This window comes from Cydia splendana, chromosome 2 (assembly GCF_910591565.1).
Source record: "Cydia splendana chromosome 2, ilCydSple1.2, whole genome shotgun sequence".
NCBI classification, from domain to species: domain Eukaryota; kingdom Metazoa; phylum Arthropoda; class Insecta; order Lepidoptera; family Tortricidae; genus Cydia; species Cydia splendana.
Genome location: NC_085961.1, coordinates 457,618 through 482,212, shown reverse-complemented (window position 1 = coordinate 482,212; position 24,595 = coordinate 457,618). Strand labels below are relative to the sequence as shown.

The 24,595-nt window shown below is 40.7% G+C and overlaps 2 protein-coding genes and 6 non-coding genes across 9 annotated transcripts in view; 4 read left to right on the top strand and 4 right to left on the bottom strand.

Annotated features, from left to right (window-relative positions):
* Positions 1-128: 128 nt before the first annotated feature.
* Positions 129-200, bottom strand: Trnac-gca (transfer RNA cysteine (anticodon GCA)). Its single transcript has one exon. It is a non-coding gene; the product is annotated as a tRNA-Cys (tRNA).
* Positions 201-717: 517 nt separating this feature from the next.
* Trnan-guu (transfer RNA asparagine (anticodon GUU)) lies at positions 718-791 on the bottom strand. Its single transcript has one exon. It is a non-coding gene; the product is annotated as a tRNA-Asn (tRNA).
* Positions 792-1,803: 1,012 nt separating this feature from the next.
* Positions 1,804-1,875, top strand: Trnae-uuc (transfer RNA glutamic acid (anticodon UUC)). Its single transcript has one exon. It is a non-coding gene; the product is annotated as a tRNA-Glu (tRNA).
* Positions 1,876-2,646: 771 nt separating this feature from the next.
* LOC134806183 (5S ribosomal RNA) lies at positions 2,647-2,765 on the top strand. Its single transcript, XR_010146479.1, has one exon. It is a non-coding gene; the product is annotated as a 5S ribosomal RNA (ribosomal RNA).
* A 573-nt stretch (positions 2,766-3,338) lies between these two features.
* LOC134806172 (5S ribosomal RNA) lies at positions 3,339-3,457 on the top strand. The gene has a single exon (XR_010146469.1). It is a non-coding gene; the product is annotated as a 5S ribosomal RNA (ribosomal RNA).
* Positions 3,458-3,773: 316 nt separating this feature from the next.
* Positions 3,774-3,889, bottom strand: Trnal-caa (transfer RNA leucine (anticodon CAA)). The gene is made up of 2 exons: positions 3,852-3,889; positions 3,774-3,818 (listed from the first exon to the last, which is right to left on the bottom strand). It is a non-coding gene; the product is annotated as a tRNA-Leu (tRNA).
* A 1,322-nt stretch (positions 3,890-5,211) lies between these two features.
* Positions 5,212-6,749, top strand: LOC134801494 (uncharacterized). Its single transcript, XM_063774108.1, has one exon. It carries the CDS (start codon positions 5,282-5,284, stop codon positions 5,792-5,794), a length of 513 nt encoding a protein of 170 aa, XP_063630178.1. The 5' UTR covers positions 5,212-5,281; the 3' UTR covers positions 5,795-6,749.
* Positions 6,750-6,930: 181 nt separating this feature from the next.
* Positions 6,931-24,595, bottom strand: part of LOC134801478 (mucin-2-like) — a 73,352-nt gene continuing 55,687 nt past the window's right edge. The window contains exons 2-4 of one of the 2 annotated variants that reach the window (XM_063774089.1): positions 8,685-13,025; positions 7,777-8,448; positions 6,931-7,734 (exon numbers count right to left, since the gene is read on the bottom strand). In XM_063774089.1, the coding sequence (XP_063630159.1) occupies positions 7,552-7,734; positions 7,777-8,448; positions 8,685-13,025 (5,196 nt within the window). In that variant the 3' untranslated portion in view covers positions 6,931-7,551. The remainder of the gene's footprint in view (positions 7,735-7,776; positions 8,449-8,684; positions 13,026-24,595) is intronic. The other variant, XM_063774096.1, reaches the window with a different exon arrangement.

The following is a 24,595-nucleotide window of genomic DNA, read 5'->3' as shown; positions in this document are numbered from 1 at the left end:
GCGAAAAGATCCGGACTGGTTTCAAGAGGTTACAAGATTACTCGCAATGAGTAAAATGCCAAAATAAATAAAAAATGCCCAACTCAGCACTTAGATTTAAATCAAATCTGGCAAAAAGGCAATTAGCCAGGGGACACCCGGGTTTGAACCGGGGACCTCTCGATCTGCAGTCGAATGCTCTACCACTGAGCTATATCCCCGATGTGAGAGTCGGTGAAAACAGTGTTCTTAAACATTGGCCTTGACTTGAAGCTTGATCAATAATTGAAACAGCAATTTGTGGGAACATTTGTAAAGTTATGGGATAACAAAAGAATAAATTCTGTTCAACTGCACGTAGGAGTAAATAATGTAATTCGAACTTTATCCCTTTAGCATAAAGCGCAGAATATTTTGTAAGTGAAAGGTGAATCATACCTTGTTATCTTGTTGAAGCTCGTGTTCAAAGATTTCAAAGAGCATAAGAGCAATGCAAATGCACTGTGTAGGTGCACTACTTCACATTTGTTTCAAACTTATTATTTTATGATATATGTTGTACGAGACTAGAGGTATTTATTCCTAACTAAAATACTCTAGGTTATATTACCGTTATTTGAATAGATAAATAGAACTCATCAAAAATAAATTACAAAGCAATATGACTTTTTTTTGGTTAGATCAAAAAAACAAGTAAAAAATAAAATTAGTAACGTTCGAACAATATGCAAAAAGTAACGCCCCCGGGTGGGCTCGAACCACCAACCTTTCGGTTAACAGCCGAACGCGCTAACCAATTGCGCCACGGAGGCGATGGTGGCACCGCCCAAATTGCGTAACACTTGCAAAACCCTCTGGCGATTAACTAGCACTTGAATTTAGCGTGATAAAAGGATAATTAACAATAATAAATAATATAATAACAAATGGTACTTGAATTAATTAGTTGATTTATTATCTTGGACACTTATCTTTCAAACCTTAAAAAAAAAAAGTGATTGTATCATCGATCTACTATCACGACGCGTAATATTAGCTACTCGTATAAACAAGGAAATAATCTTATTTACAAGTTTTTTTCTGTAAGTAAAATTGGTAGATTTCACTCGAATATTGTCAAGGCGCTATAATGCGTGTTCAGATATTTTTGGGGCGGATATTATACACAGATGGGGGGGGGGGGGGTCCAGTTAGTAACAATTATGTATTGGAAACGTAAGTTTTTATAAAGGGCTCGATTTTTATTTTGTTATCGTTTCTTTTGTGGATAGATTCTCTATTCTGTTCAATTTCACGGTATGTCCTAAAAGATCTTCCTCCGAGTTACCAAAGTGTATAGTTCCTCGCTGGAAAATTACATTATTTTTTTCGGGACAAGTTTTGATGTCTTATTTATTCCACCCATAATATATTGTGCTGCCCAAAGGCCTCCCCCCTCGATCTCCCTCCATCTGTCTCGGTTTTGAGCAATCTCCGGCCAGCCGTTGAGTAAGTATAAGGACCGTGCGCGTTGGAGGGTCTGCCTTCTCGTGGCCTGAATCGGAAACATATGTACATTGCCAAAGGGACTGCTACGGCTGCTACCATTTACCGTTCTCGATCGTCGATACGTTTCCTTGTGCATAGTAGGTTCTGCCATCTTGTGGGTTACATCGGAAGCATAAACGACACATTTATTACGCCTCGCGCCAAAAATCTGACGGCTCCTATGCTGCCCTCTATATTTCATACACGGGGCCTAAGGATATCGCGGCGCATATGCGTCCAGATTACAGCAACAATAACAATTATAATAAGAACCGTAATTTTGCTCGCATTACCATCTCCCGTATGGTCTAGTGGCTAGGATACCTGGCTTTCACCCAGGAGGCTCGGGTTCGATTCCCGGTACGGGAATACTCTTTTTGCATTTTTAAATCCTTTTAGCTTAAACTACATTTCTTGCAGTTTTCTAGCAGCAACCAGCACTAACGACCACCGAGCAAAGCCGCGGACGGACAGACGGACAAAAAGGCGAGTGGCGTGAGTAACAATTTGAGCCGAAGCGGAAAATTGTTATAAAGACGCCACGAGTATTTTTTGACTCAGTTAAACAACGTTGCATACAATACTTTTTCTACGACCAAGCACTTACTTTGAAATAAAATTGTAAATTTAATAAATATTTTTAATTCAAAAAGTAGCAAAAATGGAGGCTACGGGCGGGAAAAGAATGAATGAAATAAAAAAAATGACTATAGTTCACTTATTTGTCAGAGATGACATTTAAAATAAGGTTGGCAACACTGTATTTCATTCAATATTTTTTAAGTGTAAATAGTGTTTAGTTTTAAGTTTATACAATACGTATGTATGTTAGTCTGTAAGGTATTTGTAATATGGGCCTTGTTGCCTGAATTAAATTTATAAATAAAATAAAATAAGTGGTCATGTAAAATCGCCAAAAAGATACACAAATATGCACAAATTCTTTTTTGGGGAATAGACTAAAGACTTTTCTTGACAACTATAAGGTAGGGTTTTAAAGGTGTGTGCACAACCCTTTAAATGACAAATAAAATTACGGGAGTAGAAAATATATATGAATAGACAATATCAAAGGTTCCTAGTTGACTACAGAATGACGACATAAATCATATATGGATGAAAACATTTGCCTCTCCCGTCGCCAACGTCCATACCACGTTGAATACACCGGTTCTCGTCCGATCACCGAAGTTAAGCAACGTCGGGCGAGGTCAGTACTTGGATGGGTGACCGCCTGGGAACACCTCGTGTCGTTGGCTTTTTTGCTACTCTAAGTCGGACGGATCGATTTTGATTGAGTTTTTTTACACTTCGATAGGTGCACGATGAGTGCGGCCCTTATTTTGTTCTTTTCTACATAAATGTCGTGAAGTCAAATTAGTTCGCCGCTAGCATTACTTAATGTGGGACATCCCATAGCATTACGTTTATTAGTGATAATCAGCGATTCAGCGCCAGTTCTTCCTCCAGCGATTTTGCACCTTGCTAATTAATAACCGGGTCTCTATTGTTTCCCAAATAGTTTTGAGTCATAATGTATTTTTTGTCCGAATTTTCGTTAGTCATAATTGATTTTTCTCAGAAACGCGTAACTTTTCAGGATTGCCATAAAACAGACCTAACCTAACCTATCTACAGAATAACCTTGCGAAAATCCTGAAAAGTTAACGGTTTCAGTTTTATGACTTGACTAACGATAATATGACAAACAATACATTATGACTTAAAACTTTATGGCAAACAAAGTGTAGGTAACTTGTTGTATAATAACGATTTTTTTTGCAAATGACGTCATAAATGATATATGGATGAAAACATTTGCCTCTCCCTTCGCCAACGTCCATACCACGTTGAATACACCGGTTCTCGTCCGATCACCGAAGTTAAGCAACGTCGGGCGAGGTCAGTACTTGGATGGGTGACCGCCTGGGAACACCTCGTGTCGTTGGCTTTTTGTTGCCATTTTATTTCGCGTTGTTTTACTGTTGCTAGCACTATTTTTACTAAACCTAAACGAAAGTAGTCGCATTCGACTTACATATTTATTTCGCAAGTCAGTTTACAAGGGCAATGACCCACATTTGCACTAATAAAATATAACTAATATTTATTAAATTGTATTAGCAATTATCGTTTTAATATTAATAGAAAAAAAAATACAGCATACAAGCAGAAGCGTCTAAAAGAAAAGCACAAAGCCAAGGAATGGTATAAAAGCAAAGCATTTGATGAGATTAAAAAATAAAATTTACCATAGCAAAACATATTGTCAGAAGTGGGATTCGAACCCACGCCCTCAGAGAGGACCAGAACAGCTCAAACACCTACATTGTAGGCAAGGTAACCTTGAGTCTGGCGCCTTAGACCGCTCGGCCATCCTGACAGTTGGCAATCATGTCGAAATTATGCTTCATTTTTAACAACCATTTTTTCTAATCACGTGACCTTTCTAGAATACTTTAGACCCGCTTTACCATAGTTAGGGCCACTTGCACCATTCACTAACCCAGGGTTAACTGGTTAAACCATGGAGTTACCATGGTTACCAGTATAATTTGACACTTGGTTAACGGTTTAACCGATTAACCCCGGGTTAGTGGAATGGTGCAAGTGGGCCTAAAGAGAAATAAGTAAGCTTACTTATATATCCATGGCATTATCAAAAGCTTTATTCAAGACAATAACAGATTATTTCCTTTATTACTAGCTAACTGTAACACTATATTCGCAACTAAAATCAATAATTAAGTGACCGTTATTTATTTAATACATGTATTTAGGAATTTTGCGCTCACTAGGCCTTTTTCTAAGCAATAAAACTAAATAAATGTATGTACAAAAATCTTAGCAATTGTGTAGTATGTTACGTCTAGCCTATTTCTACATTTTCTACTGTAACAAGCAACACCTAGCGGTCAGGCTCTGAACTATTAGTAGCGCCGTAGAAGCAAGATAAGGCTAACTACAGTAGTCTTATTGAAGGCGAATTATTTCAGCTGCTTGACACCAGGTAGCGCCTTAATTAAGCTACTAAGCTTTTACTACTTGCCGTTAGATGGCAGTGCTTACGTAAAATATTTTCGCTTATTATTACAAAAATATTATAAACTTAACTTTAATGTACAAAGCTAAGAACTAAACAAATAACTTTTTGTTGAACCTTACCTTGTTTAATTTGGATCGGTCTTTCTCTTTAAACTTTAGAATAACTTGATTTAATATTATTTCGTTGCAAACTTCGACATTGTATCGAACTCGCGAAACACTTGCAAAATAATATGTAACGCACAAATTTACTATAAAATAAACTTACAATGGTTTACAATAGCACTTCATTATAAACACTAAATATTCAACAATTTGTCTATACTTTTAATTCATTAAAAATGTGAAAACTTTCGCTAGGAAGAAAACGAACTAATTGATTTGACGGCAGACAGCTCAAACTGTTATGTTGCTAGAATTTGAGTTTTGTTGACTCTTACAACAATATTATTATTTCGACAGAATTTGGTTGCAGGCTTTAGGTATTTTATTATAAAGTCAGATATTGACATAGTTACAATTAAAATGTAGTCCTTATCATCATTACTTGTTTAAATTTAGATAACTCATTATTACAATTGCGAAACACCGAAACACCCTTTCAGTCTTTGCATAACAAAACGCAAAAAGAAAGAGACATCTGTCAGTGTCACCCGTTTAACCTGCCTGAGGTTATGTTTTCTGTTTTCCTGTTTCATATTAACACAAAAGTTCTTATTTCTTAAAGTAAATGATGGATATTGAAGCGAAAATAAGAGAAGACATGCGCACCCTTGGCTGCAGCTCTGACTTAAAAATATCAATGGCTTACCACCTCTACGTATACTTAGTGGACGTAAAACTTATGTACGACACCGAATACTGTTACAATAAAGACGTAGACGCTTTATATATAGTCGCCAGGCCTAGTAAACGGGATAAAATGAACATATACGTGCCCGTGCCTACGCATGAAAATGTTAATATGGAGTTTATTGGTGTTTTGCAGCAGAATTTGTGTACAATTGAGACCGGACCTAGTATTAATTTAGCTTTCATCGACGGGGATTTGTCGACAGTTATCTACACATTTACTAAAGGTATAGTTGAGAGGCCGACGCCCGAGAAGGTGGCCGAGAGGAGAATGCGGGAGGAGCGGAGAATGTTCATTGACAATGAACTAAGGAAGAAAAAGAACGATATTCTCAATGACGCAATGAATGGAGGGTTTGTGGACGACGACGAGTGTCAAGTGATTGAGTGAAGTGTGTGCTAAGTGGAAATTGGACAATAAATCAAATAAGTGACTGGGCAATCCAGTAAAATTGACAGAGAAATATTTTATTTGATTGTTGAGGTTTATCTGTGAGCGATGCCGTGAAGCTTGCAAGTTGGCATCACTCTGTTTATGCCCAGTATATTCCATAATATTTTGTTAACATAATGTAGCATATAGTATATAAGTACCCAGTACCCGGGGATACATTGGCACATTGATCTTTGGAAAGAGACATTTGGCTGTTTACAATGATTTACAAAAACTGGCAACCATCCATGAATCATCATATTTATTAAGTGTTGTTTCATAACAAATAAATACAGCACTTCATGGACTTTACTAGCTTTTGCCTGTGACCTGTGACTTCGTCTGTAAAGGATTAGTAATTCGGGTATCTAGCTTAATTTATTTCCAATCTGCTTTTTATTGATTTCCCGAACAAACTTCCATTTTCATGTTCTCAATAAATAGGGTAGGGTAATTCACCAAGGTAACTGGCCAGCTTTCAATACCTTATACTGAAATGAATTCTGTTTATCATCATCATCCTGGCGTCAATCCCGGCTGTGCCCCCGCGCGGGGCGCGAGGACCCAGGGAAATGAATTCTGTTTATAGGTAAATAGAATTCATTTATAGTTTAGGGTGGCCAATTACTAACAGTGGCCAGTTACTGGCGAATTACCCTATTCTCCTACTAGTCAAATCAGTTTCTTTTTTAGAACAGTCAGAACAATTTATATGAAAACTGCTATAGTGATGTCACAGTAATTGTTTTTAGTTCTATCCAAATTATTAAATTGAAATTGTGTCAAAATATACATGCTCGCTATGTTTTTTCGTGCATGGTGTGAAATAATTTATTTTAAATACAGGAAACAACCCTATCTTTATTAATATTGTGCTTATATCATTTTGGTGATCTAAGATGAGAACAGAACAGTGCAGTAGGTTATCGAGCCAAGGCAGTCATGTGTTGTTATCTACCAATTTACATAAGTAATAGTTTAGTTTCCTATTGTAATTTGTTTTTCCTATAAATCTGTTGTGTTAAGGATAATATTCTTAGGTTTAGGATAGTATTCTGATATAATAATAGATGTAATAGCTAAATAATACAATGTTTTTTAATTTTATTTATTTTATTTTCGTTTTTAATACAAAATTACACTTTAGGCAGTAACATTGGTGAGTGTGAAGCATCAAGTACAATAGGTAAAATTATTTATTTATTTATTAAGTTGGCTTTGGGAAATAGGTACATAGTAGCATGTTACTAGGTATATGGTTTAACAAAGTTAAACATACTCACAAAATGCCCTTTTTTAAGTGTGTACAAATAATAAGAAGAAATAAATAGTAACAAGTAATTCTATTCCTTAAATTATGGTTACAAAAATATTCTCAGTCGAAATATTTATAATACAAAAAGTAAAAAAACACTAAATGTGATCTTAACATTAACTGTCAATAACATATACACATCGCAGAACTCAATTCTTGTGGCCACAAAAATTAAGAAATACTCTTACACTACCTACTGTAGGCATAAAATGGTGAAATCAAGTAAAGAGCGATTCTAAACTATTTACAAAATCTCACCAGAGACATTAAATATACACTAATAAATTAAGGTAAGATCATTTAGTAACTCGACTTAATTAAAATGTTCAGCAATTCACTAATTGATATTCCACTATATTTTGAACACAGTCTTTAGCACCACATCTAATCTTATTCTGGTTTATAAGAGGTCTTTGTTGGTCTTTATGCATTTTCCTCTGAAGCAGATCTCGGTCTCGTGGGAGACCTCGGTGGACATGGAGGTGCTGACGACGGCCGCCGGGTCCATGAAGCCCGACACGGATGAGGACTCTGGCGCCGGCTCCGTCACTACCCTCTGTGGCTCCGTCACTACCCTCTGTGGCTCCGTCACTACCCTCTGTGGCTCCGTCACTACCCTCTGTACTTCCGTCACCGGCTCGGTAACGTTTGACTTTTTGATTTCTGTAAATTCTGTGACTGTTTCAGCAGTGTCATCGCTGTCTGCGACAGCGGTGATCTCTTCAGGTATGACATTGCTTTCCGTCGTAGTTATCCTAATTTTGGCTGGCTCTGTAGTATCTTCTATCTCCGTCGCTTTAGTGACTTTCTTGTCGTCATTGTCATCAGCGGTGGCTCCGAACAAATAGTCCATGAAGCTGAAGCCGTCGTTCCTGTCGATGTTGGTTTCAGTCGAGGCTTCAGTAGTCATGGGCTCAGCGACCGTCGGGTCCGGGGATCCGGTTCCGAGATCTAAGTCGCCTGGGGACAATTCCGTTGGAGTTTCTTTTTGTAGGATGTTTTCTGTGGTCGCTAGAGGTGTTGTTTCTGGTACGTTAATTTTGGGGATGTCTACAGTGGGGAGCTCGTCTATGGAGTCGTCTGTGAAGATGTCTTTGATGTTGAAGGTGGGTTTGTAGGTGGTGATCATGGCGGGCGTGACTTTGTCGTGGGCGGTCTTGCCGGTGGGCGGTGCGAGGCGGTTGACGGCGTGCGCGTAGTGCTGGGATTCGGCGGCCTCGATGGTCTCGGTGGTGGCGGGGCGCACCGCCACTTTCTTCCAGAACCCGCGCCGGCGGCTCTTGCGGTCATTGTCCTCCTGGAACCACACAATGGATGGATCAGTAAGGACGTCTCAAAAAAGAGGATATCGCTGTGAAAGAAGATGTTTTTGGAGATAGAGAAAGCGAAATAACCAATCATTTGTATGTCCAAAATTGGATTGGCAGACAGATAAGCATAGGTTGCCAATTGATTCTATATCAATATGAATCCCCGGTCCCGGGTTAAATTAAATGAAGATATTTTTTTATAAATCAATCCTGGTGTCCTTACCTCACTAAGAACGCTAGACTCTCCAGTGGGCTCGATGGTCGTGGTCTCCTCCGGCGTGCTCGGCTTCGCGTTGTCTCCCGACGAGATGATCCTCTCCGGCGGGATCTCCCCGATCTCCCCGCCCTTGTGTTTCATCACGTTACTCGAGTACTCATCCTCGTCCTGCTCTTCTAAACTCTTCATCACTTCCTCTAACATGCTCTCGAATGTGGACATTGCGTCAGGTGAGTCGCTCTTGGTCACTTTGCTTTGTTCAACCAAGGCCTCCAGAGTAGGAGGAATATCGGGTATCTTCTTGTTCAGCCTGTTAGTCGCTGGTGTTACAGAAATTAGAATATCGTCGTACTCGTTTCTAGCTGTTATGATGTCCAGTTCGCCATCGCCATCGACATCGCTTCGCAATCCGGCTGTGGAGTCTTTCCTGTCATCGATGATATCATTAGGGTTGTAAGGTTTGAAAGAATCTGCTGACCATTCAACTGTGTCGGGTTCCGCGAATTTTGGCCTGTTGATGGAGTAGTTGGGCTCCTGATCTTGATCTTCAGTTTCCTGTTTCTTATTGTATCTTTCCGACAGCCGCGGTCGGTTGCTGTATCTGCTGTGAAGAGTATTTCTAACAGTCGTTGTAGACGCCTCGGTTTGGGATTCAGTTTTCTCCATCGGTTTTTCAGTGGTCGGTCGTCGTCCTCTGAACCTGTTCTTTACTTCGTAAGTGCTCTTCTTAGAGCTGGACGCTTCGGTGGAGGTAGTGGTGTAGGAGGGTCGCCGGCGACGGAACTGGCCGCGCTTGGTGGAAGTCTCCTGCGAGGCGGTCGTGACCGGCGGCTCGGTCGTGGGTTCTGGTTTGTACACGGGATGCCTGTGCTCTTGAACTTCAGGGCGGGCGAAGACTTGTTTGGTCTTTAAATCCTCACCAATCTCCTCGATACGCATGGTGGTGCGGCGTCTGTCGAACGCGGGTCTGTAAGTGATCGCTTGTACAGGATGTTTCCTCTCCTTTGTCTTCGTCGCTTCAGTGGAAGATTGGTGATACTGTTTGATGAGACCGGGTCGCACGCGCACTCTGTTGTACGAAGGTGTCGTTTGTACTTCTTCTTCATGGTTAGCCTCTTCGCTCAAGAACTTAGCATCCTCATTTTCTGGAGTAGCTGTCTCTTGTCTGATGGTAACTGAATAGCTAGCCTGCTCGGTTACAGGGCTGACAGCTTCGGTAGCGTAAGATACTTCGACACTCGCGTCTTTTTGGATTGGAGTAGTTTGTTTTGCATAAATGTCTTCATTGTCCGGTGAAGACTCATCATATGAAATAGCGTCGACCGGGGCGGAGCTGCTCCTCGAGTGATAGACGTACTCCTCCCGAGTGGAAGGCACGTGCGGCACGTACGGCGTCTCCGTGCGGACCTCGGATCGCGACGGGAAGGTGTGCTCGTTCGACGCGGAGTTAGTGTTAGGTTGGCTCACAGATGCTCTTTCGTAAGTGTAGGCGTTTTCGGTATCATAAGTAACCGACGATTCAACGTTCTTGGTGGATTGATATTTAGGTGCCGGCTCAGTGATGGCTTCAACGTCTGCAGTGCTCGCTCTTTCCATTAGAGTAACTGGATAGTTTTGGTGAAGAACATCTCTCTGGTACGCCAAGTCTTCCTCTTTGCTGCTGGCTCTGTTTTTGTTGTATTGTCCTTCGTCACTATCCGAGGGCTTAAACTGAACGCGTCCTCGTGTTCTGGTTCTGCTGGAGTAGGGGGAAGATTTCGTTGAGCTTTCATTAGAATCGACCGGCTTTCTCGTAGGTTTCTCAGTAGTGATCTTGTTAGGTTCATATCTAGATCTGGTTGGCAGAGGCCTCCTCTCGCGCAGCGGTCTACGTGTAGCAGTATATTTAGTGCTAGATTCGTTCGAGTTGGTTCTTGGGGTAGTGGTGTATCGGGGCCGTCCACGTGTTCTGATAGGAGGCCTCCTGGTTGTAGTCGTAGAGGTGGTGGATGTTGTGGTCGTTGAACTCTCTTGGCTCTCGTTACTGACGAAGCTAGTATAGTATTGGTTGTATGACGGATTGGTGGGCTGCACGCCAGCATCGGCGGCCGTTGCCGGTATTTCATTAACTGCAGCGAAGTTATCCCGTACAGGGGCTTGGGTTTCGACGTATCTGTTGTCTGTCTCTGTGGGCGGGCTGTTGACAGTTGCCAAGCTATTCGTGTTCTCGGTCTCCGGTCGGTTGTACTCAGTCTTAGTTGTGAATTCATTAGAATTATAAGCGGGGAATCTAGAGCTTTGAATTTCGGATTCATAGTGAATCTCTGGCGAGTAGTTTTGCTGAGCGTAATTTGGCTGGGTTTGTTGGTATGACTGTTTCTCAGTAACGACTTCAGGCTTGAGTGTGGTGCTCGTGGTGGTGGGTGCGGGTGACGCCGACGACGACGGCAGAGGCTTGAACTGCTGCTGCGGCTGTGTCGAGTAGTTGTCCTTCTCATCGATGTAGTGGTTGTAATCCAAGGGAGTGCTGAAGTGGAAAGCCTGGTTGATGGAGTATGGGTTGTGCGTCTCCAACAGCTGACTGGAATACGTGGAGGACGGTCTGCTCGTGGTCTTGGGAGGATGGCTCGTGGTTGGAGTGGTCGCCTCCGATTGTCTAACAATATTCGGCCTGACTTGCTCTTGGCTGTAGTTTTCTTGTGAGTATTCCACGTATTGATTAGGATTGAACTGTTGTCCTGCATTATTTAAGAAATATGAGCCAGTTTTCGGTGGAGCAGTAATGATGCTATCGGCTGGTTCATTTGAAGGCCTAATAGAAGTGACAGTTTGCGGTTCGAACGAATAGTATTCAGATTGACGAGTAGGAGCGTTGGTCTTCGGTGCTACCGTGCTATAATAACTGAAGTTGGGTTTTTGAGTTACTGGACTTTGTTCCTGTTTTTGAGAAGGAGGAGAAGCCACGTAAGAGTTAGGAATAACATCAGCCTCTGGAATCATCGAAGTCGCAGGCGAAGTGTCCTTGATCTGAGAGTTGATCACCACTGATCCAACATGAGGAGAGGGGAAAGGAATCTTGGCAAAACCATCTGGCGTGTGGTAGCTCAGCGGGGCGACAAAGAACGGTAGCTGTCTCAATTTGTTAGCACTGTTCTCGATGTTCGACAAGTAAGGTAATTCGAATTTGACAAAGTTTTCCGGAGGCGTCAGGGTTGATGGGCCAATAAAAACTTTGGGTGCATTTAATGGGTTGACTGCGTCCAAGACGGCAATTGTGTTAGCATTCTTCAGAGAAGAAAGAACGTCGCCGACCTTTACTTGAGCTCCTTTCTTAGCTTCTTGCGACAAGAACACGGCCAGCGGAGGCTGGTGCGGCTTTAACTTCTTTGGCCGCGGGGTAGTGGGGGGTGCGGTCGGGAACGGTGTGGAAATGGTCGAAAACTTCGGGACCTGGTCGAATTCTTGTAGTTTAGGTTTGAAATTAAAGTATTCTTGTCCAAAGTTAACGTGTTCTGCTGGTTTTGCGGGTCTTTGGAAGTCGTTAACGAACGGCTGCTTGATAGGGTTTTGTTTCGGAAGACCTTGCGTAGAGTATTGAATTTGCGGATTACGGAAGTTGAATTGGCCTTGTTTAAGAGACTCCACTGGGACATAAAGTAACTGTACTTCTTCTCTTTCCAACTTAGATTTGTTAGGGATTACAGTTTCTGTCTTGGTCCCTTCAAACTTGAGCTTCTGGAGTGATTGTGGCTTCTTCTGATTGAAAACGAACTCATTGCTCGCGTTCTCTAGCTGGTAACCGTCAACGAATTTCGGTCCTTGCGGGAGTGGGAGCTTCTTCGGCGCCTGATTGTGGAAAGGTTTCGCTTGCGGCGAAGGTAGCGGCTTCGGAAAACTTTCGAACTTGACGGGATTGGCCGGGACGGTCGGCCTGGGCTTGATCTGCGGCACGGTGTCGTAGTTGAACTGCGGCGAGACGAAACCTTGGTTCAGCGGGAAGTTGGGCTGGGAGAGGCCGAAGCGTATGCTCTGTCCGAAGCCTTGGTCAGTCAAGAAGTTCTGCGGGGCAGACGGGACCGACGGGACGGACTGCAGGTACAGTGGGCGGTTCTGATAGAGGGGTTGGTTCCTGAAGTCCTGGTTGAAGGCGGCGGGGCGCGTGAAGCCCGGGAAGGGCTCGGCGAGGATGCGCGGCTCGGCCACGGCCTGTCGCTTCACCTCGACCGAGGGCTGCTCTACGGGCGAGGACAGCGGCACCCAGTCGCTGATGTCGGCGGTGTACGTGCTGATCTGGCGCGACCAGCGGCTCTGCTCGCGGGCGGAGCTCACGGCTAGCAGCAGCATGAGCGCTAGCACTGACGGCGCCATCTGGAAACAAAATTCATCGACGTAAGTTGACTGCAAGCTATCTCACGTTATGTCATTATATTATAATAAAGGTTTAGCCCGCACAAAATTGCTGATTGTCTAATCACTTCCTTGTACTTAGGTTTTTTTATACCACATCGGTGGCAGAAAAGTATACGTCGTGTAGGCACACGGCATACCTATGTATCCTCAGCTACTTTAAATGCTGTTCAAATCAACTCGGAATGACCTAAATACCACACAACACAGTCTCCTTTACTTTAAGACGAAAAGCTGAATACATTAGGTATTACAATGGTGTGTAAGACGTTTTGTAAGATTTAATGGTGAAATTATGGATATCAAAGGGCCACATAAATCGTCGCCGCAGCCCCGAAAGGGCCCGCGCCGCGACAAAGCATGTCGCAAGCGCGCCGAAATGGTTCGTTCTACTTTTTATGTTATTCCTCCAGAGAAATAACATTAGCATATGTTATACAACCGCGATCTCTATGGGATATTGAGTAGTGGGATCTTTGAGACCGCGCGGCTGTGGCTTTAAAGAGGCTAAAGATCACTGTAAAGTTTAAGCTGCTTGTGGTAGCTTGGTGAAGCTATGAGTTTTAAGGGACCTAGCACAGCCTGTAGGTAACCCTAGTGTAGTGCATTTCTGTCTCTATCAGATATAGACAATTGACGTCTTGCCGGAAAATACACAATTAGGTAGGTAGGTACTTATGCTTTCACAAAATAGGGAAAACCTGACACCTGACCCTGAGTTCGACTATTTTGGTCCCAAACTAAGCTTGTACCTAATGCTTGTAAGGCCTGTAAGTATTTTGTAACAGGACTAAAAGGTGATGGCATAATTAGCTTACGTGCTAAAGTTTGAAGTGTCATTCTATGGAACTTGCTAACTATGTAAACAAACCGCCATATTGAAATTGTCTCTGAATGATGAATTGTGACTTTTGTTTACATAGTTAGCAAGTTCCATAGAATGACACTTTAGGTAGGTACTTATTATGTTATCTACACACTCGATCGTTTGTTACTTTAGAAAATAAAGCAGGTACCTAGTAAAAACTATCTATCGCATAGGTATCTACAACTAGGCTTTGTATGGAGATTCTGTCTGGATATTTATCTGAACATGTCTAATTCACATGTTTTGTTTTGGTAATTAGGTAGCAACATGTCAAATAGGTATGTGAACGTTGTAACACTGTAATGACGGGAAACGGTGAAGACAGAACCGTGCGATAGTTCACTGTTTGTTTCGTAGTCGCAGAAACTGAGATTATATCAGACAACCTATCTTTCTAAACAATTCAACGATATACTTAGACGTCTCGTAACTTTATGATATCGATGTGGCAACCGGTTTTAAGTTACTGGCAAATTCAGGTAAAGGTGCATTACTGGCGCAAATGTTAAATTTAATATAAATTTCTCGATAAAGTAACCTTTTTTGACGTTTCCTGCATCAATGCAATCGGCTGCATTATTATTATTATTGCAGCGCGACATTATTTACTGCAGTTACCGTAAACTGGGTGAGTAGGGTTCACGGGGAGAGTTGGGTTATGAATGGGGAGAAAAGGTATGAAAGGGGGGTGAGATGGGATTTTAAGGCTACTGCTACAAAAATAATGTATTCCAATTTAAAATGGAGCTATACTTAGTAATACCAAGTAATACTCATAATAAAAAAAAAAATCGATCCAACAATCTTCCAAAATCACCTTTGTATGAAAACCCATCTCACCCTAATTACGGGGTGAGATGGAATTTCCTGTTTATCGTCAAAGTTATGAAATGGAACTAACGAAAATAAAATAAAAACGTCCGGAACACTTATTATATACACCATTCAGTTTGCATATGTAAAAATAAAATGTTATCGAGGTTTGAATGTCAGTTTTGCGCCTACTCACCCCTTTTTACGGTACTGCCACAAATATCAAAATCGATGTTGCTGCCCGGAGTTTTAATATTTGCGATATAAATGTAGTCAGCAGTAATGTCGCGCCGCAATACTGCAGCAGGAATGCTGATCCGAACGGTACCTGTAGAAGTGTCGTAACTTTACGATATCGGTGTGAAACAACCGGCTCTGACTATCCTGGCAAAATCAACAGCCAATCTGATTAAGTTATAACACTGTTGTATAATAACAAACACTAGACCAGTGGACTTCGAGATCGCTCGGTCACACCAACTAGAGCATATATACCAACCGGGTCGTAATAAGCTGGTAATTAATTAATTATCAGGGTGAAATGGCACGCGACGGAGTGGTCGTTGCGTGCGATGCACGTGTGGACAAGAACGGTAAACCTCTTTCTTATGTAAACGTGTGTCATCATTCATTAGGGGTAAGGTGACTTCGTGGGCGCGCGGAGCGAGCAGCGGAACCAATGAACAGAAGTTTTTTTTTTTACTACAGATGCTTTCATGGTGCTGATGGGATTGAATAAGATTGCATTGTATCGGGAATGTTGGCGGAGGCTATCAGTAGGTATAGGGGGCTATTCATAAATTACGTCATTTCAAATTAGGGGGGGGGGTCTGGACATCGGATGACGGTAGCATGAAGTAGGAGGAAATGGGGTCATTTGAAGCATGATTTTTGGATGATTATAGGGGGGGGGGGGGTCAAAAATCGTCAAAAATCGATGACGTAATTTATGGACAGCCCCTAGGTACTAATGGTTTCCCTGATGCACCGAGTATGGAACAGCACCAACAGCTCTCGAAAGCCATTTATGAGAGATGGGACAGTCCTTGTAGTTGAATATTCAATACAGTCTTTGATTTCAAGAAATTTTGCTGAGGGAAGAATTATTTTAACAGTGGTTGGAACTTGGAACATTCAGCCCAGGATGTAGATTATTGTTTTTTAATACGACAGAACTATATTACACTATTACCTACTTAATTGTCGTGTAGTTTTCGCTTCGTACTTAGGTAATACCTATGTACACGAATGCCATTTTAGTTACATGTTTCGAAAAATATTAACAAACCAAGGTCCTGCTGATCTTTACGCGCTGCCCGCTCCGCTCAAGCCTCGACGGACCTTTATCCAACAAAGCCCTTACTAGATTACCATAGCTTTTCTCACACTGCTCTAAGTCTAACCACGTACTAACGTTACCTAACGCTATTTGTCGGTTTACTATTCCAGCCACAATAGCTAGGCATATTAACATGCAGGTTTAAGGCTTTTTGTCATCTTCTTACATAATTATTATATTATGTAATTGGGGTTTTTGTATTAGGTCTATGAGAAGTGTGTGAACTATTGTTTACTAAATACATATGTATACATAACTAAAAGAGAGGATTATGATCTAGCTGAACTGCCGTGCCTAAATATGTAGTTTAATAATTATTGTGCGATGTCAAACTTAACTTCTTCTTGGCTTTTGGTTTTGTCTACATTAGCATCTTTTTGTACTTAAAGCTATTACAAAATGCTGACTGTACATACTAACTCTAGCGCCATTGCATTCAATCGTATTGTCTCCATCTTTAATTGAACTGCAAAGGGCCTATTAAATCCACACGGATGTACGTAAGAAGGCCGTATGTTAAACCTGGGCGTATTCAGGCCGTTTCCTACAGGCATTGTCTCGGAGAAAGCTGCGGACGTAGTCAATGGCCGCTTTAGCCGGCGGTGGAAATTGCTGTGGAAGTTAAGACAAAGAGTAGGTACGTGCGTGTGGGCTTGGCTTTCGTTTCGCCTGCATGCTAACATTACCTAAACAAAACAGAGTCCCTTCTAAGCTAAATCTTCACCGATTTGTCAATGACAAAACGAAGAACGGCTTTTACAGATACCTTAAGGCACCATTAGAATTCAGACTACACCAGCATTACTGCAGCGGCATTGCAGTGCGACATTATTGCCGACTGAGTTGCTGCCGCAAAAGTCTAAATCCGGACAGCAACATTTATTTTCGTCGAGGTATGTTATAATGCTTTTCTACTTTTGAACGCGAACTGTACAGATTTATCTCTAATTGGAAAAGTATTCCAGGGTAGCAGTAACTTTTGCAAACGCCACATTGCAGGCTAGCATGCAATGTGGCGTTTGCAATGGGCATGGGCCTAGGACAGAGCGGCTTGGAGATCACTGGTGAAATAGTGTCCACAATCGTCACGTCCCTCAGCCATGAGGTTACGACAAGAAAGAAGAAGAAGATACTTTTGGCGCGTTTTTTCATCCGCTACTATTGATGCTGAATGCACCGATACAATGTTTTAGCAGAATTGGAGTAAGTTCCTGGTGCCAGGGTAATGATCCGTGATAGAAATCTCATTACAAACATCTCAAATAGCAGCCCAACTATAACGAACAACGAAGAAAGTCGGCCAATTTTCTTTTATTAATTTAGTTAAGTACCTATATATATTACTTGTTAGTTTTGTAGATTTTCCGTACCTATGCGATACGCTTTGTGCTGAGGATATTCCTTCAACCGTGAACTTTGTGGGTTACAATAATCTATCTATACATATAATAAAGCTGAAGACGGTCGAAAGTCTGTACATGGAAGATATTAGAAAAAAAGTTGGCTGGGGATACTTAGAATCGATAACAGAACACGTTCCAAAAGTTTTTAGAATTTTTGTCTGTTTGTCTGTTTATCTGTTTATCTGTTTGTCTGTTTATTTGAACGCGCATCACGTGAAAACGGCTGAACGGATTTTGATGAAAACTTTACTAATCTGTCGAGAAAATCCCCGGCCAGGTTATAGGCTATAAAAATTCAACCCCTAAAAGGGGGGGTAGCCACAACACTCGATTGACTTAAGTTTGCCCCTGAATCTTATGGCGCTACTTAGGAAGGAGGGGCAAACTTTTTTCAAATATGTGCTACCACTATTGAGTACCCTGGTAAACTAACAGATGGAGCTGAATTTAATACGTTGTGACATAAATAAGCCACCGAGGAAAGATTTTGCCAAATTAACTCTAAGTTTAGAAGACACGGATATCAATAAAAATAATTGAATAATTATGTTGATATAATAAATTAATAATATATCGAAAAATTTTCGCGCTCGCTTCGCTCGCGTTTTCTATTACTTTCTAAGGTATGGCGACTGCAGCAGCATTACTCTGTTGCAACGTTACTGCTGTAGCACTGTCAATTTTCGTGATAAAATGATGTGACTGATTTCCATACTAAAAGTAAAAATGTACAACTGTCTATCAAATTGCGTTTTTATATCGAAATATTTTCGCGCTCGCTTCGCTCGCGTTTTAATCACTTTCTAATATATGGCGACTGCAGCAGCATTACTCTGTTGCAACGTTACTGCTGCAGCACTGTCAATTTCCGGATAAAATTATGTGACTGATTTCCATACTAAAAGTAAAAATGTACAACTGTCTATCAAATTGCGTTTTTATATCGAAAAATTTTCGCGCTCGCTTTTTCAATAACTTTCTAATATATGGCGACTGCAGCAGCATTACTCTGTTGCAACGTTACTGCTGTAGCACTGTCAATTTTCGTGATAAAATGATGTGACTGATTTCCATACTAAAAGTAAAAATGTACAACTATCTATCAAATTGCGTTTTTATATCGAAAAATTTTCGCGCTCGCTTCGCTCGCGTTTCAATAACTTTCTAAGATATGGCGACTGCAGCAGCATTACTCTGTTGCAACGTTACTGCTGCAGCACTGTCAATTTTCGTGATAAAATGATGTGACTGATTTCCATACTAAAAGTAAAAATGTACAACTGTCTATCAAATTGCCTATTTATACTGAAAAAATTTCGCGCTCGCCTCGCTCGCGTTTTCGATCACTTTCTAAGATATAGCGACTGCAGCAGCATTACTCTGTTGCAACGTTACTGCTGCAGCACTGTCAATTTTCGTGATAAAATGATGTGTCTGATTTCCATACTAAAAGTAAAAATGTACAACTATCTATCAAATTGCGTTTTTATATCGAAAAAATTTCGCGCTCGCTTCGCTCGCGTTTCAATAACTTTCTAAGATATGGCGACTGCAGCAGCATTAGGTACTCTGTTGCAACGTTGCTGCTGCAGCACTGTCAATTTTCGTGATAAAATGATGTGACTGATTTCCATACTAAAAGTAAAAATGTACAACTGTCTATCAAATTGCCTATTTATACTGAAAAAATTTCGCGCTCGCTTCGCTCGCGTTTTCGATCACTTTCTAAGATATGGCGACTGCAGCAGCATTACTCTGTTGCAACGTTACTGCTGTAGCACTGTCAATTTTCGTGATATAATGATGTGACTGATTTCCATACTAAAAGTAAAAATGTACAACTGTCTATCAAATTGCGTTTTTATATCGAAAAATTTTCGCGCTCGCTTCGCTCGCGTTTTTAATCACTTTCTAATATATTGCGACTGCAGCAGCATTACTCTGTTGCAACGTTATTGCTGCAGCACTGTCAATTTTCGTGATAAAATGATGTGACTGATTTCCATACTAAAAGTAAAAATGTACAACTGTCTATCAAATTGCGTTTTTATATCGAAATATTTTCGCGCTCGCTTCGCTCGTGTTTTTAATCACTTTCTAATATATGGCGACGGCAGCAGCATTACTCTGTTGCAACGTTACTGCTGCAGCACTGTCAATTTCCGGATAAAATGATGTGACTGATTTCCATACTAAAAGTAAAAATGTACAGCTGTCTATCAAATTGCGTTTTAATATCGAAAAATTTTCGCGCTCGCTTCGCTCGTGTTTTTAATCACTTTCTAATATATGGCGACGGCAGCAGCATTACTCTGTTGCAACGTTACTGCTGCAGCACTGTCAATTTCCGGATAAAATGATGTGACTGATTTCCATACTAAAAGTAAAAATGTACAACTGTCTATCAAATTGCGTTTTTATATCGAAAAATTTTTCAAGTTCCGCCTCCAGGGGAGAGGGAGAGAAATTAGGATTAGAAATTAGCCGCTTACTGACACAGACCGAATTCCACGCGGGCGGAGCCGCGGGCACAGCTAGTATGTAATAACGTAGTACACGAACCAAAAACTTACACAGTCTCTACTACCTAATATTATAAATGCGAAAGTAGCTCATTCTGTCTGTCTGTTAGGCACCTCTTCACGCTTAAACGGTTGAACAATTTTAGATGTAACTTGGTATGGAAATAGTTTGAGGCCCATACCAATGTAGGGTAGTTTTTATCAATCAATATCAATGTCATCTTGCCTATACTTTACTCCCGTCAAAGTTAACTACTAATATTTAATAGTTGCTTATATAGTTTAATACTCGATAAGCACCTCGCAGCAATAAAACTCGATTAATACAATAATAATAAAGATGCCGATTACCGCAGTAAAGTTTCATTTCATTTTCATTGCGAAGAGAAAGCCAGTGGTTTACTAAAGATACATTGGTAGGTACCTACCTTTGAAGTTTCCTGAACCTACCTCACGGTTGGATTTGTATTTGACTATCTACAAATCAAATAGCTAAACATTAAGCCTGCTTGTTTTAATGTTTACTACCTGGATTATTTCTTGAGAGCGCCTGCCATTTAATACCTAGTGTTCCTACTGAATTTTTTCGCCTCTTTCGCACTTATAGCTCTTAAAAAACATTCCACGACATTGGCAGTATATAATTATATAGATCAAATATTAAACATAATAAATAACAAACAATATGCTGTAGGACTATTATTGGATATGAGTAAGGCCTACGATAGGGTATCCTATGATGTGCTGTTGAAGAAATTGAACGGTATTGGAGGAACTGTACATAAATGGTTTGTCTCTTACCTCAAAAATCGAGTGCAATTCGTAGCAATAGAGCATTATAACAACCACACAGGATTGATTTCGCGCATACACTCAAATACAGTAGATGTTACTCAGTCTATTCCCCAAGGTAGTGTATTGGGTTGCTTACTGTTCCTTATATACATTAACGATTTGCCCTACTCTATTAATACACCTAGTATCTTATTTGCAGATGACATTTCAGTAGTATTTCCGTGTATAGATAACAACAATCTGAAATCTAGCCTTACTCATATCCTGACTGAACTAGATTCCTGGCTAACCGAGCATAACTTAAAATTGAATTTTACCAAAACAAAATTGATGCAGTTCAGACCATACCAAAAACAACCGTTATCTATAGATTTCTCTTACAACAATATCAAATTGGACAAAACAGATACATTTCCCTTGTTAGGATTAACAATTGACACAAACGTTCATTGGAAAGACCACATTCAGAAAGTTAGCAATAAACTATCCAGATTTTCATATGCCTTATTTGAATGAAAAAAAACAACCGACTTAAAAACTGCCATTTCCGCCTATTATGCTTACGCCCACTCTATACTCCGCTATGGCATACTCCTTTGGGGTAATACAATAGCACAAATGCCAATGACCTATTTATTTTACAAAAAAAGTGCATCCGAACTTTAGTTAACATAAAACAATGGGAAAGTTGTCGACCATATTTTAAAGACCTAAGAATATTAACACTTACCTCCTTATACATTTTTGAAGTTTGCACTTTCGTCAAGCTACACAGCTCTTTTTTTCTTCAAGCAAAAGACCGCCACACAAAAACATTAAATCTTCGCCACAATAACTACCTTTCCTTGCCTACTTCTACCTTAAAAATATTTCATTCCGGACCACATATGATGTGTATAAAAATCTTTAACAAAATACCCCAATCAATAAAACAAATCGAAAACCCAAATCTATTCAAAAGATCGCTTTATAAATACTTAACAGAGAAATCGTTTTACACGCTGCAGGAATTTTATGATGAGGTATCATATTATTATTAGAAATATGTATTAGGTATCTGCACTTAAACCATATTGTTTGATTTTATATTAAATAAATGTAATTAATATTATGCTTAACATAAGCAAATTAGCTCTTACGATACACTAATGTGATCTCATATGTATAATGTATAATGTTATGTAAGAAGAAACTACTGTAGTATTTAGTTTGTTATTTATTTATAAGATTGCTGCGCCCTTGCAGGGTCCATATTATGTATAGGTACCTACCTACCTAATGTTATGTAATATGTTTGCAATAAATGCTTTTGATTTGATTTGATTTGATGGTATAGAACAATATTCCATGTCAATAGAGCCTTTATCATGTCTGATTACAAAACCATCAGAGATATTTAAGATACTGAATAATGAAATTAAAAATACTTAAATTCAGGAAATTTCAATTGAAAGTATTGTGGCGGTGGTTACTCTTCTCCTCTAATCAATAATCATATACTTAAATTAAATGCCGTAGGAAAACATGATTGTTATCTATATTCCTTATGCCCAATTTAGGTCTTATCTACCGCCCGCTTTGTTTGAGCACATTGCCGACTCTCACCTCACAACTCACAAGAGCAGAACTGATTCCGCGGCTATTTGCGATTTTGCAACATTAGTTGGCTTTCCAATACGTTAATATCGGGAATCTGGGACACTACACAGGTGATTTATACTCGCTGTGCTGCTGGTGTAGCCACAGTTACTATTGTTGGAGACAGTAGTTCAACAGGAGCTATTTTCATCATCATATCAGACATCAGTCCTTTATCGCGAGGCCTCTGCCAATCTCATCAAGAAGTCACCCGTAGCTATTTTAGTCCTGTGAAATATGCGTTTGATATTAAACACTTTTTTTTTTTAATTACAAATTAAAAAAAAAACAATTGCCTACATCAAGGTTTTGCACCAATTGTCGCTATTAGGTACCCATGTAAATCAGACATACCTAAATTCAAATAGGTTTGAACAATGACCACAATTTTAGGTGTTCTCTTAAAATGCTGGTGCTGTATGCAATAAAGAACTGTACAGGTACTACAGGGGGCATGTTAAAACCTTGACTGACCAATCGTATCAACTATACCTTAAAAATATAGAAGACAATATCATGAATGAGCCGACTAAATTCTGGCAATTTGTGAAAAAAAAGCGTAAGGGGAAATTATCGTGTAAAGAATTCTTCTTTAAAGATAACCTCGTAACGGGCCAAGATGCAGCTGAAGCCTTTGCGGAATACTTCAGTTCTGTTTTCCAACCAGATATACCGCGATTGGACGCGGACGATGCTGCACAGAGCGTGAAGGGGGTGGGCGGAGTTAGAAGAATCGCTGTCGATGGGGTGGAGGAGTGGGAGCTGCTTCGTGCAACTAAGAGACTAAAACCTCGGTCTGCAGCCGGCCCCGATGCCGTTCCCCCATTTCTGGCCATTGACTGCATGTCAGTCCTGAAGGCACCTCTCTTACACATTTTTAACCTGTCTTTGAAACAAGCCTCCTTTCCTAGACGTTGGAAAGTGTCAAGAGTTACACCTGTGCCCAAGGGAGGTTCTGCTTCTTGTTTGGGTCCGGATGTAACAAGTTTCAGGCCAATTGCTGTTTTACCTGTTTTCGGCAAGTTATTCGAGTCGATACTTGATTACCAAATAAGTCGGCAAATAGCTGGACTGCTCGATGACTCGCAGCATGGGTTCCGTGCAGGCAGATCTACTACGACTAATCACGTAGCCTTTGTGGAATACGTGCTGGGGGCCATCGATGCGCGTAGGCAAGTCGACGCAGCCTATTTTGACTTTAAAAAGGCTTTTGATTTAGTCGACAACGACATTCTATTGCAAAAGCTTGCCCAACTAGGATTTGTGCCCCAGCTTCTGCGTTTTTTTGCGAATTACCTTGGCAGTCGATCACAGTATGTAGGACTTGCAGGTCACGAATCCCAACCATTCTATACGCGTTCTGGAGTGAGCCAAGGGAGTACTCTTGGCCCAACGTTGTTCCTCATAATGATCAACGACTTACCAAGAGTCACTGAGTATGCGAGGTGTCTCATGTTTGCCGATGACCTTAAAATATTTTTGCAGGTCGAAAATGTTAGCGACTGTGACAAATTACAGCTAGACATAAACGCTGTTGCTGAGTGGAGTAAGGCTAATCGTCTGCTTTTCAACGAAAGCAAATGTAAAGTCATTACATTCACAAGAGCCAAATCGCCGATTCACTCTTCCTACCATCTAAGTGGCGTCGAGATAGCAAGAGAGCAGGAAATACGTGACCTAGGCATAAATATGGACAGGGAACTTAATTTCCGTTCGCATATAACTGCCATCTGTAAGCGTGCAACTAAAACTTTGGGTTTCATAATGAGAATCAGCTCCCAGTTTAAAAGTAGACTCATACCCAAAGTTTTGTACAATGCTTACGTACGTAGCCTATTGGAATTCGGGTCCACGGTATGGGATCCAAGTGAGAAAAAGTACACTCTGATGTTAGAGAGGATCCAAAGGAAATTTGCGAGATTTCTCTACAAGAGGCAGTACGGGTACTATCCCTTTCTGTTTCCCTCTCTTTTCGTGACAGGGATGGTGGGTTTAGATACACTCGAGTTACGGCGCAAACTCCTACTTGCGGTGCACTACTACCAACTGCTCAATAATAAGGTCGACAATCCAACTGTCTTAGAGCGCATCGGTTTGTTTGTACCGCAGGCGCGACTGATCGCGGAAGACACTGGTGAGGGTGGGGTGCGTAG

Coding starts and splice junctions, on each gene's coding strand:
- LOC134801494 (XM_063774108.1), top strand. CDS start 5,282: ATGATGGATATTGAAGCGAAAATAAGAGAAGACATGCGCACCCTTGGC.